We start from the raw sequence: 16,571 nt of genomic DNA, 5'->3' as shown, positions 1-16,571 counted from the left end.
ATATGGATTTTAACTTGTAAACACCAAATGTCAGAAATAGGCTTAGTCTTGAAATGGTTAAAGGCTAAATAGCCTTGGCCTTTGTGCTGCAGCTCAGTTTCAGGGTCTTGGCAATCTTCTTATAGCCTGGGCCATCTTTATGTAGAGCAACAATTCTTTTTTTCAGATCCTCAGAGAGTTCTTCACCATGAAGTGCCATGTGAGAGTGAGAGCGATAACACCAAATTTTTACCCACCTGCTCCCCATTCACACCTGCGACCTTGTAACACTAACAAGTCATGACACCGGAGAGGGAAAATGGCTAATTGGGCGCAATTTGGACAATTACACATAGTAGTGTACACACTTTTGTTGCCAGCGGTTTAGACATTAATGGCTGTGTGTTGAATTATTTTGAGGGGACAGCAAATTTACACTGTTATACAAGCTGTACACTCACTACTTTACATTGTAGCAAAGTGACATTTCTTCAGTGTTGTCACATAAGATATAATGATATATTTACAAAAATGTGAGGGGTGTACTCACTTTTGTGAGATATTGTATGCATTTCTTTTTCCCCCAGGAGCGCATAGTACTGTGATCATATATTTCAAAAAGACTGTGCATTTCTACTGCACTTACTTCAAAATCATCCTAAAAGACTTTAAAAGCTTGCTACTTTTCATTGCTACTCTATTGATGCTTTTATGGCCAGTATTATCACTTAGTGTAAAAAGTGGACATCTGATTATAATCATGTGTTTTTTTGTTTCAGTAACTGAAAACATGACTGAAGAAAGCAGACCAGGGTCAGCAGGATCATCTGCAAATATTGAGGTACATGCCTCAAGTTGCTTTATGTATAAAGCAATCTAGCATTTTAAATGATGGAATGTGCTTAACCTAATGAAAAGGAAAATAGAGGTAAATCTGATCGATGTAAAGGTACCGATTGATGGAAATCTCCAGAAAGAACACCCAAATCAGCAAATGTGTAAAGCAGGGCTTGACAAATTTGCTTTGAGACTAGGAGCCAGCTAAAAAAAGTTAAGAGCCATTTTTTTTTTTTTTTTTAACTAACAAAGCTTTATGTTCAACATCAAAACCCCTTCTCTCATGTAGCCCCGATGTGTATCTTTACAGATTCACGACACAGGTTTACACACATTTATGCCTCTCAGCTTTTGCCTATTATCCTTCTTAGGATCCCTAAGAACTTAGTACATTTAAAATCGTAATAAGTGAGGTACAGCTAAAGCTGGGACTTGTAGTTCTATCACAGTCTGCAATGGAGGTGCAGCACATGCTGGGACTTGTATTCCCCCAGTGTACACACCCCCTTGAGGTATCCCTGTACCATTGGCAAAACACAGGTGTGTATTGCCTCATCATAGATGATACGACACCCCTCCATCCCAGTATCCAGACCCCTGCCCAACCATCTGCCACCCACTCCAGCCCTGTCCCTGCCCCCGGGGCCCCTCAAGTCTGCTCTATTCCCTTGCTTCGTTTTACCACTGACACCCAGACGGAAGTAAGCGCCGGGCACTGTCACCCCCCCCAGCCAATCGCAGCCTGGCTACTCAAGACTGGTGGGCCGCTCAACCAATGGTGAGGCACAGTGGGTTGGAGCTGGCAGCGGCCTCAGTGATAGGCTTGGAGCGTGTGAGGTGGTGTCAGCCCAGGCTGTGTGATCTCAGTGAATGGGCTGACAAAAGCCCAAGTGCCAGGACACAATGTCGACCTGGCGCCTGGGATTTGTCGAGCCCTGATGTAAAGTATGTAGCTATTTCCTCATATGTATTTTGGATATACTGTTTGGAAAATGTGGGCCTGTAACATGAAATGCAGCATGCCTTGGACAAAAAACTTGCTTTTTCTTGATTTAGGACAACATAGCCTGATGTTTTCATTAGGCGCGACATACAAATCCATCCAATACATATAAGGTGTGACAATTGAATTCCCAGAATGGACTGTAAAAAAATAAAAAATGTTTGCTTACCTATACACTAGCGGCTGTTGCCACCTTCAAAGTAGTACTCTTGTGAACCAGTGCACTTTCTAGACGATTAATTCACTCCCGGAAACATTCCTGGAATTTGTTGTCCAGTACACTGCGCAGCATGCTGCGCCGTGCTCGATGCCCTGAATGTCATAAAACCTTTTTAAAGCGGAGCTCCACCCAAGCTCAGCTTATCTACTGCTCCCCCAGTGCCAAATTTAGGGGGGGGGGAGGCATGGGTACCTGGTTTTGACAGGTACCTGTCCCAACTTCCGGGAGACCTGGCTGCGGCGATGTCCCTTGGAAATTCGGCCCCTCTACTCCCTCCCCTGCCGTCGGGCCATTCACAAAGCGCAGCGCGCTTCGCGCATGCGCAGTAGGGAACTGGTTTTCCTTACAGGCAATGGAGGCGGCGGCAGCAGCTTCCTAGAGCTGATGGAAACTTCGGCTGGGGTGCCGACATCGCTGGATTCCAGGACAGGTAAGTGTTCTAATATTAAAAGTCATCAGCTACAGTATTTGTAGTTGCTGACTTTTTACATTTTTTTTGTGGGGGGCTGATCCTCCTCTTTAAGGCATTTTTTTAAATTTTGGAAACAGTCAGGGGAATAAGGTGGTTGGTCAAGTTTTGGAATGGATTTTCTGGGCCAGGAACTTGCGGACACTTAATATCACGTGCAGGAGTTTTGACAAGGTAGAGAATCCACTTGTCAGGTCAGCGTTCCAGTCTTTTCCTCCAAGCAGATTCCCATAACCTTTTTAGAATTTCCAAGTAACAATGTTGGTTGACCATTGTACCATGTTCTATGAACTGTTAGTGAACTATCCCCATATGATCAAAAAAGCACACCATGGACATCTTCTCACCCTTCCTTTAACCTCTATGCTATTCCAAATCACTTCATTTCTTCTTGGAATGTTCACCATGAGCCTGTTGTAACAGAGCTAAAGTTTCACTCACACTTTTTTACCAATTTTCACACAATATTGGATGTTAATCCACTGTTAAAGATTCCTGTCACTCATTTTCCACCAACAGCGCAATGCACACACGTGTTATTTCTTTTACTACTCTGTAAAGACTCAGTCAACTGCTCTGCGAGACAGATGAGTGCAAGCTAGAACATGTCGGAACGCACTCGGCTGCAAATGGCTGGGTGACCATAGTGCTATGCTGCGGGAATTAAATTTTTACACATTGTAGTCCTTTCCCATCTACTTTTGATGAAAAGTTGGCATCAAATGCTATAAAAAGATCCGTACTGTTTATGCTAGTGATGTTACTGGCATGCTGATGATTTCCTGTTTGGAGTTCTCATTTAAGAAGTATTCCTGACAGGTGATTTAAATGGATATAGTGTGATTTTGGAAAGAACAGGAAAGAAAAATACCTGTTCATAACAACCAGTTGTAACATGGGTCTTTTTTGTAATCTTCAGTGGAAGAAAAGCAGCTGCAAATGGGAAATTGATTTTTCTTTTTACTGTTTTATTACTCAGCTGCTTTATACAGAAATGTTTGTGTGTCTGTGACAGAATGAAGACCCTGCATACAGCTATGAAGAATCGGGCAACAACACACAAAGTGCAGATGTACAAGTTCCTGAGGCCGAAGATGTGAATAACGTTGAGGATAAAACCTGGCAAAAAGAGCAAGAATATATTCAGTCGCTGGCACATAAATATTGCCTCGAGCAATATCAGGACAGCTATGCAATGATGTGTAAGTATTACTATTGGAGAAAAAAATATTGAAGCGGTAGTAAACTCGTAGCAAAAATAAAAATCCAGTCCCTGCATCGCACACTAGCACATTATAAAAGACTTGCCTTAAAAACAAAGCCCTCCAGCGGCACACTGTAACTGCTGACAGGGCTTCCATCTTCACCTAATCTTCCTTCCGTGTTTACAGGCCCCAACCATTTGAATGGGCGAGTCGCGATGGTGTCATTCACACGCATGTGCCCAGGAGTCACAACAGCGGCACAATTTTCTCAATGGACAGCTTGCCATTCATTGAGTGCTCAGTGCACATGTGCCGATGACGTCACCAGCTGCAGAAATAGTGATTATCTCCTAAACGGTGCATGTTTAGGAGAGGTTCTATGTACCTACAGGTAAGACTCATTATGAGCTTACCTGTAGATGCAGGTCAACAAGTGGTGTTTACTACCGCTTTAATGTATGTAATATGGCATAATAATCTTTGTAAAGTTGTAAGATGTATATATCAGTCTTCTATCTCTTGTCTGTGCAGCAGAGCCTCCGGTTCTCCAAATGCTTAGTCATGTGATCACCGGAGAGTTCTCCCTCCCTGTGGACCCCGATGTGCACTCAGCCACTGATGAGACTGCTGTGACGCTTATTGAGCTCCTCTCCTTACCAGTGCTGATGAAGTATTCTGTTACTGCACCCATTGTAGCCCAGTAAGTTTGGTAAACAAAATCACTTCTAAGATTTCTTTCTACTGAAAAGGGAGAGGTTTAGGGCTTGGCTGAGTTTCTGAAATGTAGCTTTGTAAGCATATATTCAGCATAATAGACGTTTGAGTGTTGGAGACGGCCTCTATTGGCCTGCTGAAAGATAGAATTGAAAAGCTGCTTTTTATACGGGCAGAGCTGCTACTGTAAGTGCAAAAAGAGTGCATGTATAGCCCCTCGATCAGCAGATATCACCAGGTATAATTTGTATATCACAATGTTGCAAGCACAGCATTGGTCCTAATAGTTTTCATACCCTGTGATAGCACATATTTATTATTGTTTTTTTATTATTATTTAAATCATAAACTACCAATGGAAACATTTTTAATTGCATGGGGTTAGATTCCCTGGAGCTTGTAGCCCTAACTCTGTCTCTAACACTAGCTAAGCCGATGAGCGTGAATACTGTCACATGAACACAGGGAAGAATTTGGTGTCCTCACAGTGGGAGATTTCTATTTTTAGTGATAGTCTGACCACGGTGGACCCGTTTACACTTCTGCATTGCGGTAATGCGTAGTAGAACACATTAGATTCATTGTGGTGCTATTCATTTTGAATGGCACTCTAAGGCAACAATGACAGTCCATTCATTTCAGTGCAATGCATGTTAATGCACAACATAATCGTTGAAAACCCAACGCAAGAATGTAAATGGGGCCTAACCGTGTCCTAGAAAAAAATATTTTTGAACATCTGGGCTTTCGGGGGCTGTTCCTCAGGGCGATTAGGCACCTATACGCAACTCCAACCGCCTCTATCAAAACGCCTTTTGCGGCATCTACCTCCTTCCCTATTTCGAACGGCACTAGGCAGGGCTGCCCGCTCTCCCCGCTGCTCTTCGCCCTGTGCATCGAGCCCCTGGCGGCCCAGATCCGGCGAGACCCAAATATTAGCGGCGTAATGGTTAGAGGTCGCAAATTTAAAATTTCATAGTTTGCGGACGATGTCCTTTTGACCCTGACACAGCCGCACATTACTCTCCCTATCCTCCATAAATTCTCAAAGGAATATGGATCCCTGTCGGTCTACAAGGTTAATCCAGCTAAATCAGGAGCCCTCCCGCTTAACCTACCTCCCGCGGAAGTACACCGCCTGTCGGAAAACTTCCCATATGCATGGAAATCACAGTCCATTAAATACTTAGGGGTACACCTTACGCCTCGATATGAATCCTTATATAACGCAAACTTTGGAACTTTATTTGCATCCATCCGATCCCTTTTGACCAAATGGAGACATTATCCGATGTCTTGGTTCGGTCGCATAACTTCGATCAAGATGAACATATTACCTAAACTCCTGTACTGCTTTATGACTTTCCCAGTGCCCATCCCGTCGGCCCATCTCACGAAACTCCAAAATGACCTTTTAAATTTTACATGGAACTAAAAACAACATTGAATAGCCCGCTCTGTAATGTTTGCCTCCAGAGGGGACAGGGGTTTGGCCTTTTTACACCTTCAACACTATTACTATGCTGCACAACTGAGAGCCATAGCTTCCTGGGTCACCCTTTCGGCCTACAATCGCTGGACTCAAATAGACAAAATATGGCTGGCTCCCATCCCCACCCGAACAATCTATTGTGGAACGCCAATGCCGATATCCCTTCCTCTGCCCTACTACACACCATGCATCTCCTACGCATCTGGAGGCGGCTAAACCATAGCACCCCCCTACAATCTGAGGCCTCTCTGGTAACAGCCTTCCTTTATAACCCTAAACTACATGACAGTTTAACCTCTCAGATGATCTCCCCATGGCTGCAAAGAAAACTTTTTCACTATGGACACCTGGTGGACCCAGTGTCTAGAATCTTGCTACCCTTTGACAAACTCAGAGCCAAATACGAGCTTCCCCTTAGTGCCTCCTTTGGCTACCTCCAGATACGGCATTATGCACTCACCATCTCCCCTACCCTCCAATTTTCCAAGCCATCCCCATTGGAATGTTTAGTTCTTTCAGGCCCCACGCAAAAGGGTCTGACTTCAGACATATATAAAATCATAAACTCATATGACATGCTCATTAGGGGGAAACATAGATACATGCGTAGATGGGAGGAACACCTTGGAGAGGAACTAACGCCCTACCAATGGGCCACTATATGGAGATGGGCTGTCAGGAGCTCTATATGCACACGTTATAAAGAAAATTAATACAAGGTGCTTTTTCATTGGTACCTTACTCGATCACGTCTGCGGGCCATATACCCGTCGGCCTCAGATCGCTGCTGGAGATGTCACCAGGACCGGGGCACGCTATATCACATCTATTGGAGCTGTTCCTCCCTCCAGCCCTACTGGCGTGCAGTTCGAGACCTCCTCCACTGGCTATTTGAGGTAGATATCCCTCTCTCTCCTAGCCAAAAAGCTAGCAACACAAATACTAACGGCAGCCAGGTGTCTAATATCCCTACACTGGAAATCCTCCATCATTATCTGATCTGTATACCAGAATTAAAGACGTAGAGATTATGGAATCCATGACAGCCAGACTTACAGATAGAGTAGACAGAAGCACAGCGACATGGGAGCCGTGGCACAGGTGACTAGAACCCCCCACTATTCCATGAGACCCCCCCCCCGCCTTGAACACTGTAAACACCCGGAGCCCAGGAGAGACGCACCCTAATATCTGGGTCCTTTCTATACCTTTCTCACTTCCTTTTTCTTTGTTTTCTCTTCTCTCTCTTTTCTTTCCTCCTCTTCTGGAAGCATGGGCTAAGCAATTTTCATATGTCAGTCTAGATTTCTATGGTCCGCTCTGCTTTTTCTAGAGAAGTCAGTTATGAATACTATGCTTTCATTACCCCTTTTTTTTTATTTTTTCATATGCAATGTTATTTTCAACAATTGTATTGTATACATTGAAACTTAATAAAAATTGTCAATTATAATAAAAAATATATATATATTTTTAGTGCTACTTCACAACAGTCCTGGCCAACTCTATGATCCTGGGAGGCCGAAAGCAATGTCATGATGTCACTTCCAGCTCTGCCAGTTTTCCACCTAGAAAGCAGAGATCAATGTTTTCTTTTTTTTTTTTTTTTTTTTTTTTTTTATCTCATGCTTTCCAGGGTAGAGGAGATATATGGGGTCTTATTTACCCCAGATGCCTGCATAAAGAGGACCTGTCATGCCTTCTTCCTATCACAAGGGATGTTTACATTTCTTGTAATAGGAATATAAGTGATTAAAACAAAATTAGAGACGGTGTAAGGCTGCTTTCACACTGGGGCGGTAGGGGGCGTCGGCGGTAAAACAGTGCTATTTTTAGCGCTGTTTTACCGCGGTATTCGGCCGATAGCGGTGCAGTTTTAACCCCCCGCTGGCGGCTATTGCCGCGGTATAGCCGCGCTGTCCCATTGAGTTCAATGGGCAGTAGCGGTTTAGGAGCGGTGAATACACCGCTCCTTCACCGCTCTAAAGATGCGGCTTGCAGCAGATTTTTTCTTCTCCTGCCAGCGCACCGCTTCGGTATGAAAGCCCTCGGGCTTTCACACTGAACAAACAGCGGAGGCTGTTTTGGGGGCGGTTTGCAGGCGGTATTTTTAGCGCAATAACGCCTGCAAACCGCCCCAGTGTGAAAGGGGTCTAATACTACAAAAAATAATGAAATAAATAATAAAACTTTTTTTTTTTTTTTTTTTTAAGCACCCCATCTCTAATGCATACATAGGTTGCGCCTGCACCACACGTGTGAGGTATCGCCGCAAACGTTATAGCGAGAGCGATTAATTCTAGCACTAGGCCTCTAAAAAAAAAATGACAGGTTACCAGTTTAGAGATAAACGTTGCCTATGGAGATTTGTGCGAGCGTGCGCCATTTTAAAGAATAGCATGTTAGGTATCTATTCAGCGTAACATCTTTTATATTTTGCCAACATTTGGGTATATATATTGTGTTTTTTTGCGTTAAAATTTACTAAAGTATATTTTTTTCCCCAAAAATTTCATTTGAAAAATTGCTACGCAAATACCATGTGACATAAAAAAATGACTGCCATTTTATTCTATAGGGTCTCTGCTAAAAAAATGATATAATGTTTGGGGGTTCTGAGTATTTTTTAGCAAGAAAAAAAATTATGATTTTTACATGTAGGAGAGAAATGCCAGAATTGGCCTGGATTGGAAGTGGAAGTTGCCCTCGGCAACCACTAATGTTCCAGATGTGATGTATTTTTTGCAGGTTAAATGTTTGGTTATTAGGGGCAGCTTTTCCTTTTTTTGTGTGTTTTTATAATGAACTTGAAATATCCTTGCTGCTGTTATTGACCTGACAATCTCAACAATGAACATTTGCAATAGCCATTTATAAGGTGGAGAAAATCAATGCAATGCAACCTTGCGTGTTATTACAAATCTATTAATTCTTATCATCTGTTTTGTAGTGTTTCCCTTGTGAACAAAGCTGTGGTGGATTATTACTTTGTAGAGCTGGAAATGGAAAAACATGTTGTAGCAATCAGACACTTTCTGCTTATGGAAGATGGGGAATTTGCCCAGTCACTTAGTGACCAGCTTTTTGAAAGGGTGAAGTATTTTTAAGCGCTCAGCTTTTTGTAATATCCGGACACACATAATGGTATGCATGTCAAGAAAAAAATGCCAACTATACTTGCTATTATATTAATCATATAATGCGTTCTACTTTCCAGCTTGTCTCAGGACAGACGCCCAGTGAGCTGTTCACCCCACTAGTCCTGAATTCTATACTGAACAAAGCGCTGCAGTACAGTCTACATGGAGACTCTCAGCTCGCCTCCAACCTGTCCTTTGCACTTAAATATATCCCTGAAATGTTTACTACCACAGCCCCAGATATTTTAAGCTGTCTGGAGTTGAGATACAAGGTGCGTTTATCTTCCAATTTTCTTTTTCGCATCATGGCACAAATTGTATAAATGGGAAGTTCACTTTTAGTAAATCTTGTTCAGTTTCTATTTTTTGATTATGAATGGAAAATTCATCCTACCATTTAGGTTAAAGTGGTTTTAAACCTGCATGAAAAAATAAAAAATAAAAAAGACCTGCAAGACCAAGGCATAGTGAGCTAGTATGCATAGCATAGCATACTAGCTCATTATGTAATACTCACCTGAGATCAAAGCCCCCGCTGCGGTGCCCGTACACGGCATCGGCTGGCGACATTTCTCCCCCCGAGTTACTTCCAGGTATCGTGGCCGGAGCCGTGTTGATGTCACTAACTGCACACTCACTGAAGCAAACGACAAGTACGTGCCATTGCTTCAGTGCGCATGTGCCGATGATGTCGGCACATGCAGATACAGGGGATATTTCCTAAACCGTGCAGGTTTAAGAGATATACAGGGTAGCTACAGGTAAGCCTTATTTATAGGCTTACCTGTAGCAAAAAGTGGATTGTAAGGGTTTAGAACCACTTTAACATTTACAATCCTATTACAGCTTATTGTAGAGATTCATGTCTTGGGCTGTGTTTACACCTAATACCGATGTGGCTCGCAGCAGGTGGTCCGGTGCCTCCCTGTTCTCAGTTTCAGGGATGAATCAGGCCTGAATTTTTGCCTGAATTCGGACCTGAAATTGAGCCAAAGCTGCACAGGACTCCTGTGCAATTCGCTCTGCAGCCGCCCCAGAGATGTGTGAACTGGCTCAATTGAAAGCCGGTCAAAATCCCCAGTCATGCGAATTGGATGTGGGAAAACTCAAGAAAGGGGTAGAACCTCTTATTGCCTTTTATTGCTGTGTGGTCCAGCTGAGGAGAGCCAATCCTGTTGACATGACTGGCAACCTCTTCAAATTGCCACTTGGAAAATAGGGGGAATAGGGGAAATTTCTCCAAATGGGACACAGATTAGTAAAAGCCTGACAGAGGCTGTAAACAAAGTAGCTGGAGTTCCACTTTATCTTTGTCCCCAAAGAATAGAAAAAAGAATAGAAAAGTGAATAGATAAGAGCCATAACCTGGTTGCGGTTATGTGGGACTGGGATGTGGTATGTTGTATGTTACTCACAGTCATAGTAGTAAAACATTGATGCAATAGATAAAGAATACATACACAACAACTATTAATAGCCCACGGGACTGTAACGAGTAACACCTCAGGAAAAAAAATGTAATATATAAAATATAAGAAAATGTATTCTTTACAAAAGTGTTTTACATACATTTAAAAACAGGTTGTCCTACATATATACCAACAATAGAAGTGCATTTTCAAATACATAGCATTGGAACATATGAATTGGAAACCTTGCATTGAATATGGATGGTCTATACTAGTATCCACCATCAGCTTGAAGAATCTGTGCTGACATTCTCAAAGCATTTCGCGAGATAGGAAACTTGCTTTCTCAGGAGAAGCACAGAAATATCTGGAGATAAAAAAAAAAAAAAACATACATAAATATAACAAAACCAAAAAAAAGGTGGGGGGGGGGTAGAGAGAGGGGAGGGGAAATGGGAAAGGGAGGGGAAAACACATATCAAACCTCACATTCCTGACTTACAGTTATTGGAAAGATTGTAGTAAAATTCCAAGTAGGTATAAGGCTACTTTCATACTGAGGCGCTTTACAGGAGTTTTAGTGCTAAAAATAGCGCCTGCATAGCGCCTGTAAAGAGCCTCTCCTGTCACTCCAGTGTGAGAGCCCGAGTGCTTTCATACTGAAGCGGTGCGCTTGCGGGACATTAAAAAAAGACCTGCAAGCATCATCTTTGGGGCGCTTTAGGAGCGGTGTATACACTGTGTTTCTAAAGCGCCCATTCCCATTGAAATCAATGGGCAGCGGCGCTTCGAGGGCCCTATTACCCCTTCATCGGCAGATAGTGGGGGTTAAAAACGTCCGTAAAGCGCCACTAAAAATAGGTCATATATATTGTACCCATACATAGATGGGTTTGTTTATACATACACACATTTTTTAACATTCAATCACATCAATTTACACTTGTTTATTGAAGCACACTTATATTTGTGTGTCATTTTACATGTTTTCTCTTCTGTTTTTTCCACCAGTTTTTCTCTCTTGTGTGCAAACTTACCAGGTTCATTTTTATTTAATATGTAGAACCTGTGCACTTTCCCATCACGACGGGGCTTGCACCGTGAGCGTCCGGCCGTCTTATTCCCCACCTTTCCACATCTCCTGGGTAGAATTTTGTGGACCTTTGGGCAGCTCCATCTGGGTCCCCACATTGAACACATTTGGAAGTTCTATTTATTTGATCCATGCGTTGTCTTACCTTTTATACCTACTTGGAATTTTACTACAATCTTTCCAATAACTGGAAGTCAGGAATGTGAGGTCTGATATGTGGTTTCCCCTTCCTGTGATTGTTTACCCTTTCCACCCCCCACCCCCCCCCGCTTTTTTGGGGTTTTTTTGCTTTTGTTTTGTTAAATTTATGGATGTTTTTTTATCTCCAGATTTGTGTTTCTCGTTAAAGTCCTATGGGCTGTTAAAGAGGAACTGCAATCTGCCTACAAGATTTGTAAAAAAAAAACATATTTGCCATTCTGAAGCTTCCATCCAACCACTTTGCATATTATTTTATATATACTGTGATTCTGTGCTTGCCAAATATGCTGCAGAAATCTCCCTCCACTAAGAACTACCTGTTCACTTCCTGGATTTACACAGAGGCACACCTCCAGCTCTGCAGCCCTGCAGCTTTTATTGGCCCTCTTATGACTCATCCCCCCTCCCTTCCTGGCTAACTCTCACAAGAGTGAGAGAGAGAGCTGTGCATGATGTCATAAGCCTAGGATAATGACCAGACCAGAAACAGAAAGTGGGCTGTATAAAGTATTTACTGGCAGAAAAAAAAAAAGTTTTACTATCCAAAGTTAAAACAACAAGGGCAGAAGATTTAATGACTGAAGGTCCGCTTGAATAGTTGTTGGGTATGTACTAATTGGGACTGAGACACACTCCTTTTTCTTACCCATCTCATACCAGCTTCTCTCTTGCTACTAAAGAATACATACCCACTTGTGAAAGAGGGACAAAGGGTTCGGAAAGATGTACTGCAACATATGGAATCTGGTTATTGTCAAGTGGGTTAATGAAGGGAATTAATTTTAATTAGCAGCATCATCCTACCATCCGATTTCCTCCTTCACCAAAGGGCTATATTAAAGTGGTTCTAAATGCACCAGGTTTTTTTTACCTTTAATATTTTCTGCTTTAATATAAAAAACCTTCTAATATTGGCTCCTCCCCCCTTAAACACATACCTGGCTTCTCTTTCGATCCAGTGCTGTGCCAGTCTGCAGCAGTGCTGCCCTCTCTCTCTTTCTGCCTCTTCCTGCTGCTGTCATCCTGTGATGAGGGGGCGTGGCCAAGCCGAGCTGTGCTTGTCTATGGACGCACATAGCCCCCCTTGGAATCACCCGCACGCGTGCCCCTATAGCAGACAGCTTGCTATGGGGGCACTTGGAGAAGAAGTGGAGTGGACAGCGCTGGCAGGAGACCCCAGAAGAGGAGGTAAAGTGCCACTCTGCAATACCATTGCACAGAGCAGATAAGTATAACATGTTTATTTTAAGAAAAAAAAATGCCTTTACAACCACTTTAAAAAAAAATTGCTGCATCATATCCTCCTTGGCTTGGTTTCCACAGGAATGCCTTGATGACTGAAATAGAAAAGTATGCTCATTGAAATATTTGTTCAGCTACTAATGATCTATAAATGTTTATTGCATGTCACAAGCTCATGGATTAACACTTCCAAAGAGCACAATAAAAAAAACAACAACCTTATATAGCTGAGACTGTGGATAAGGTACTCCAGCCTACCAGTACAAGTCCATGTCCTCTACTGTCGGTGCTGGATGTGGCACAGATATCTGATGTTTCACATTGAACTGGTTGATTAAAACTTTTTCCTTCCCTTACTCCTCCTAAACGCACATGTATTGTATGTGCCTCTCCCTGTCTGTAAGATCTTTTTTGTCATGCATTGTTTATATCCGTGTTTTATGTGCACCAGTCTCTTTGTGGTCATGTATGATGGCATTGGTAACTTGATGCTTTTATGAGTGTCTGTGCATGTTTTCCCTTTTGTTTGCATTAAGATCAATTCTATACAAACCACTGCTCTTTATTATAAGATCAATATATCTGTAGAAATTTGTACTGATTGTTATCTTTTGGCTTTCTTAAGGTTTCTTGGCCTCTGAACATTGTCATTACAGATGGCTGTATAAATAAATACAATCAAATTTTCTCCTTTCTGCTACAACTGAAGCATATGGTTTGGACACTAAGGGATGTTTGGTTTCATTTAAAACGTACAGGTAAATCTCTTTCATGGAAATGCAGTTTGTGTGTGTATGATGACCTATGTTTTTTTTTTTTTTAATTGGAATTTTGTTTTAAACATATTCCATGTCAACATTTAACTCCAATTTAAGGAACAGTGATATTTTGTTTATCTTTTGTGAATTTTGGTTGGTGGCTATAGCTCCAGTGTTAAATACACAATATCTATAATTCTCTGTTATTACCCACTAAGAGATCAGCAGGCTTATCAACTTACAAATATAATTGCAGCGCCTATAGAATAAAACAACTGTAATCCAAAAAATGAGTGTGCCAGAAATCATAAAAGTCCCACATTGTATAACTATAACAATAAAGTTCTTGAATACTACCAATGTGCTTTAGACAATCCAATGATTCTCCTCCAGTGAAAACCTGTCACCAATAAAGCTAAACCGAATAAACACCTCGCACATAGATGTATAACACAATCAGTGTAATCAACTGTAGCTATGTCTGGGCAAACTTTCCTCTCACTGCTGACCGGTACTGAGTGGAGGAACAGCGTTTGTGTAAGACCAGCTGAAAAGTGGCTTCTTCACACATACACTGGAAGATCTCGGCTCCAATATCTCCTCTCCCAACATCAAGGGAAAGTGTTCCCAATACGACGCATGTTATTACAAGGTGCCCATAGTGGGTATAGAAAAGAATCACCCATGTTAAAATAATCATATTTTGTTGCTTTACAGCCTGAAATGAAGACAGTTTTTGTTTTATCCAGCTGTATTTACTCAATTTATAACATCCAAGTGCAAGATATAACACCATGTCACAAAAAAAAATCTAAATCACTGAGTTGGAAAAAGGACCCCCCTTCTATAAATGACTTGTAAACTCAATTACGTAAAGTTAATCACCTTCTCAATGGCACACAAAGCCATTTGATTTTCAACTGTGATCAGCTGTGGTCATTTTGATTAGCTCAGCATGAAAAGATCTTTCCTGGACCATTTCAGCCCCTGATAGTTCATCTGAAGCAAACAATCAACTATGGGAGGCAAGTCACTATCAAAAGATCTCTGGGATAAAGTTGTGGACCGGCACAAGTCAGGAGAGGGGTACAAAAAAAAATTTCAAAGGCTTTATCAATTCCTAGAAGCACAGTGAAGTTTATTATTAAGAAGTGAAAGGTATTTGGTACAACACAGACCCTCCCTGGATCAGGACGTCGCTCCAAACTGGATGAAAGAACCAGGAGGAAACTGGTCAGAGAGGCTACTAAGAGGCCTACAGCAACTCTAAAGCAGTTGCAGGAATTTATGACAAAGGGTGGTCATTGTGTGTATGTGACAACAATATCACAAATTCTCCACAAATGGGGCTTGTATGGGAGGGCAGCAAGAAAAAAGCCACTCCTCAAGAAATGCCACATGCAGTCACAACTGAGCCTTGCCAAAATTCATCTTGAAGATTCTGAGGCTACATAGAAAAAAGTGTTCTGGTCAGATGAGACTAAAATTGAATCATTTGGCTTTAACACCAAACAATATGTCTGACAGAAATACAATACAGCTCACCAACCAAATAACGCCATTCCTACAGTAAAGTGTGGAGGTGATAATATCCTGTTATGGGGTGTTTCTCTGCAGCAGGGGCTGAAGCACTTGTCAGGATAGAAGAAAAATTGGCAAAATACCATCAAATTCTTGAGGTAAATCTGCTGCCCTCAGCCAGAAAATTGTCAATGGGAAGAAGGTTTACCTTCCAACATGACAATGACCCAAAGAACACAGCAAAAATGAGTGGTGGTGGTTGAAGGAGAAAAAGGTGAATGTCCTTGCATGGCTTAGTCAGAGCCCAGACTTAAACCCCATTGAAAATCTGTGGAATGACTTGAAGACTGCAGTCCTCATCAAATTTAACTGAACTTAAGTAGTTCTGCAAAGAAGAGTGGACAAATATTTCAAAGTCTAGATGTGCAAAGTTAGTAGTGACATATCCCAACCGACTAAAAGGTGTAATTAAAGCAAAATGTGGTTCAACAAAATACTGACAGAAGGGGGTGATCCTTTTTCCAACTCTGATTCTGTTTTTTAATTTTATTCTGACATGTTGGTGTTACATCTTTTGCTTGAATGTTATAAGTTGCACTGATCAAATACAGTTGTATACAACAAAAACTGTATGTTTTAATTTCAGGCTACAACGCAACAAAATGTGGTTCTTTTCTCTACCCACTGTACATGGTTCGAATCTCGGCCAATTCCTGCTGAACCGGCCGAGATTCGAACAGTCTATGGATGGCTTAATGATCACTATTCTGAAGTGTCCTAAAATGAGCTGAGAAATGATGTCCCTTTTAACCTGTGTTTATTAATATATACAGGTACCCAAAGTCTGACTCTCAGATTACGTGTTGTCCTACCAAAGTACTGCAGGCCATGTGGACGTTCTAGAAGATATTCAACAAATTGGGACATGCTCCAACCGCATATGATTTACCAATTTTCTTAGAAACAAATGTATTGACCCTATGATGTGGGAAGAAACCCTTTAAGCCCCCAAAAAACTCGACCTTTTTGGGGGGTTTACAACCACAGGGGTCAGTTTAGTAAATTTGGGACACATATGTACACTATCTCGGGTACATTTGGTAAAATCTGGGCCAAAGTAACATCCTTTCCCAAAACGGGCCAGTGTTTCCTCAAAATTAATTTAACCTCATAATGTTGGGTGGAAACATTTGTGATGAATGGGAAAACTTTATTAGGTGGTTGCACTCTACTATTGGAGCGTAATAACCTTTTGCTATCTCCACTACCAACTTTCCTGATAATCTCA

General features: G+C 41.8%; 1 protein-coding gene across 3 annotated transcripts in view; it reads left to right on the top strand.

Moving 5' to 3' along the window:
• TUBGCP6 (tubulin gamma complex component 6) overlaps positions 1 to 16,571 on the top strand; it is an 83,641-nt gene that overhangs the window by 60,829 nt on the left and 6,241 nt on the right. For all 3 annotated transcript variants that reach the window (XM_073619748.1, XM_073619747.1, XM_073619749.1), the window contains 6 exons: positions 759 to 820; positions 3,524 to 3,710; positions 4,245 to 4,413; positions 8,870 to 9,011; positions 9,137 to 9,331; positions 13,630 to 13,762. In XM_073619748.1, coding sequence (XP_073475849.1) covers positions 759 to 820; positions 3,524 to 3,710; positions 4,245 to 4,413; positions 8,870 to 9,011; positions 9,137 to 9,331; positions 13,630 to 13,762 — 888 coding nt within the window. The remainder of the gene's footprint in view (positions 1 to 758; positions 821 to 3,523; positions 3,711 to 4,244; positions 4,414 to 8,869; positions 9,012 to 9,136; positions 9,332 to 13,629; positions 13,763 to 16,571) is intronic.

This window comes from Aquarana catesbeiana, linkage group LG03 (assembly GCF_042186555.1).
Source record: "Aquarana catesbeiana isolate 2022-GZ linkage group LG03, ASM4218655v1, whole genome shotgun sequence".
NCBI lineage: Eukaryota > Metazoa > Chordata > Amphibia > Anura > Ranidae > Aquarana > Aquarana catesbeiana.
This window is presented reverse-complemented; position numbering and strand designations above follow the sequence as displayed.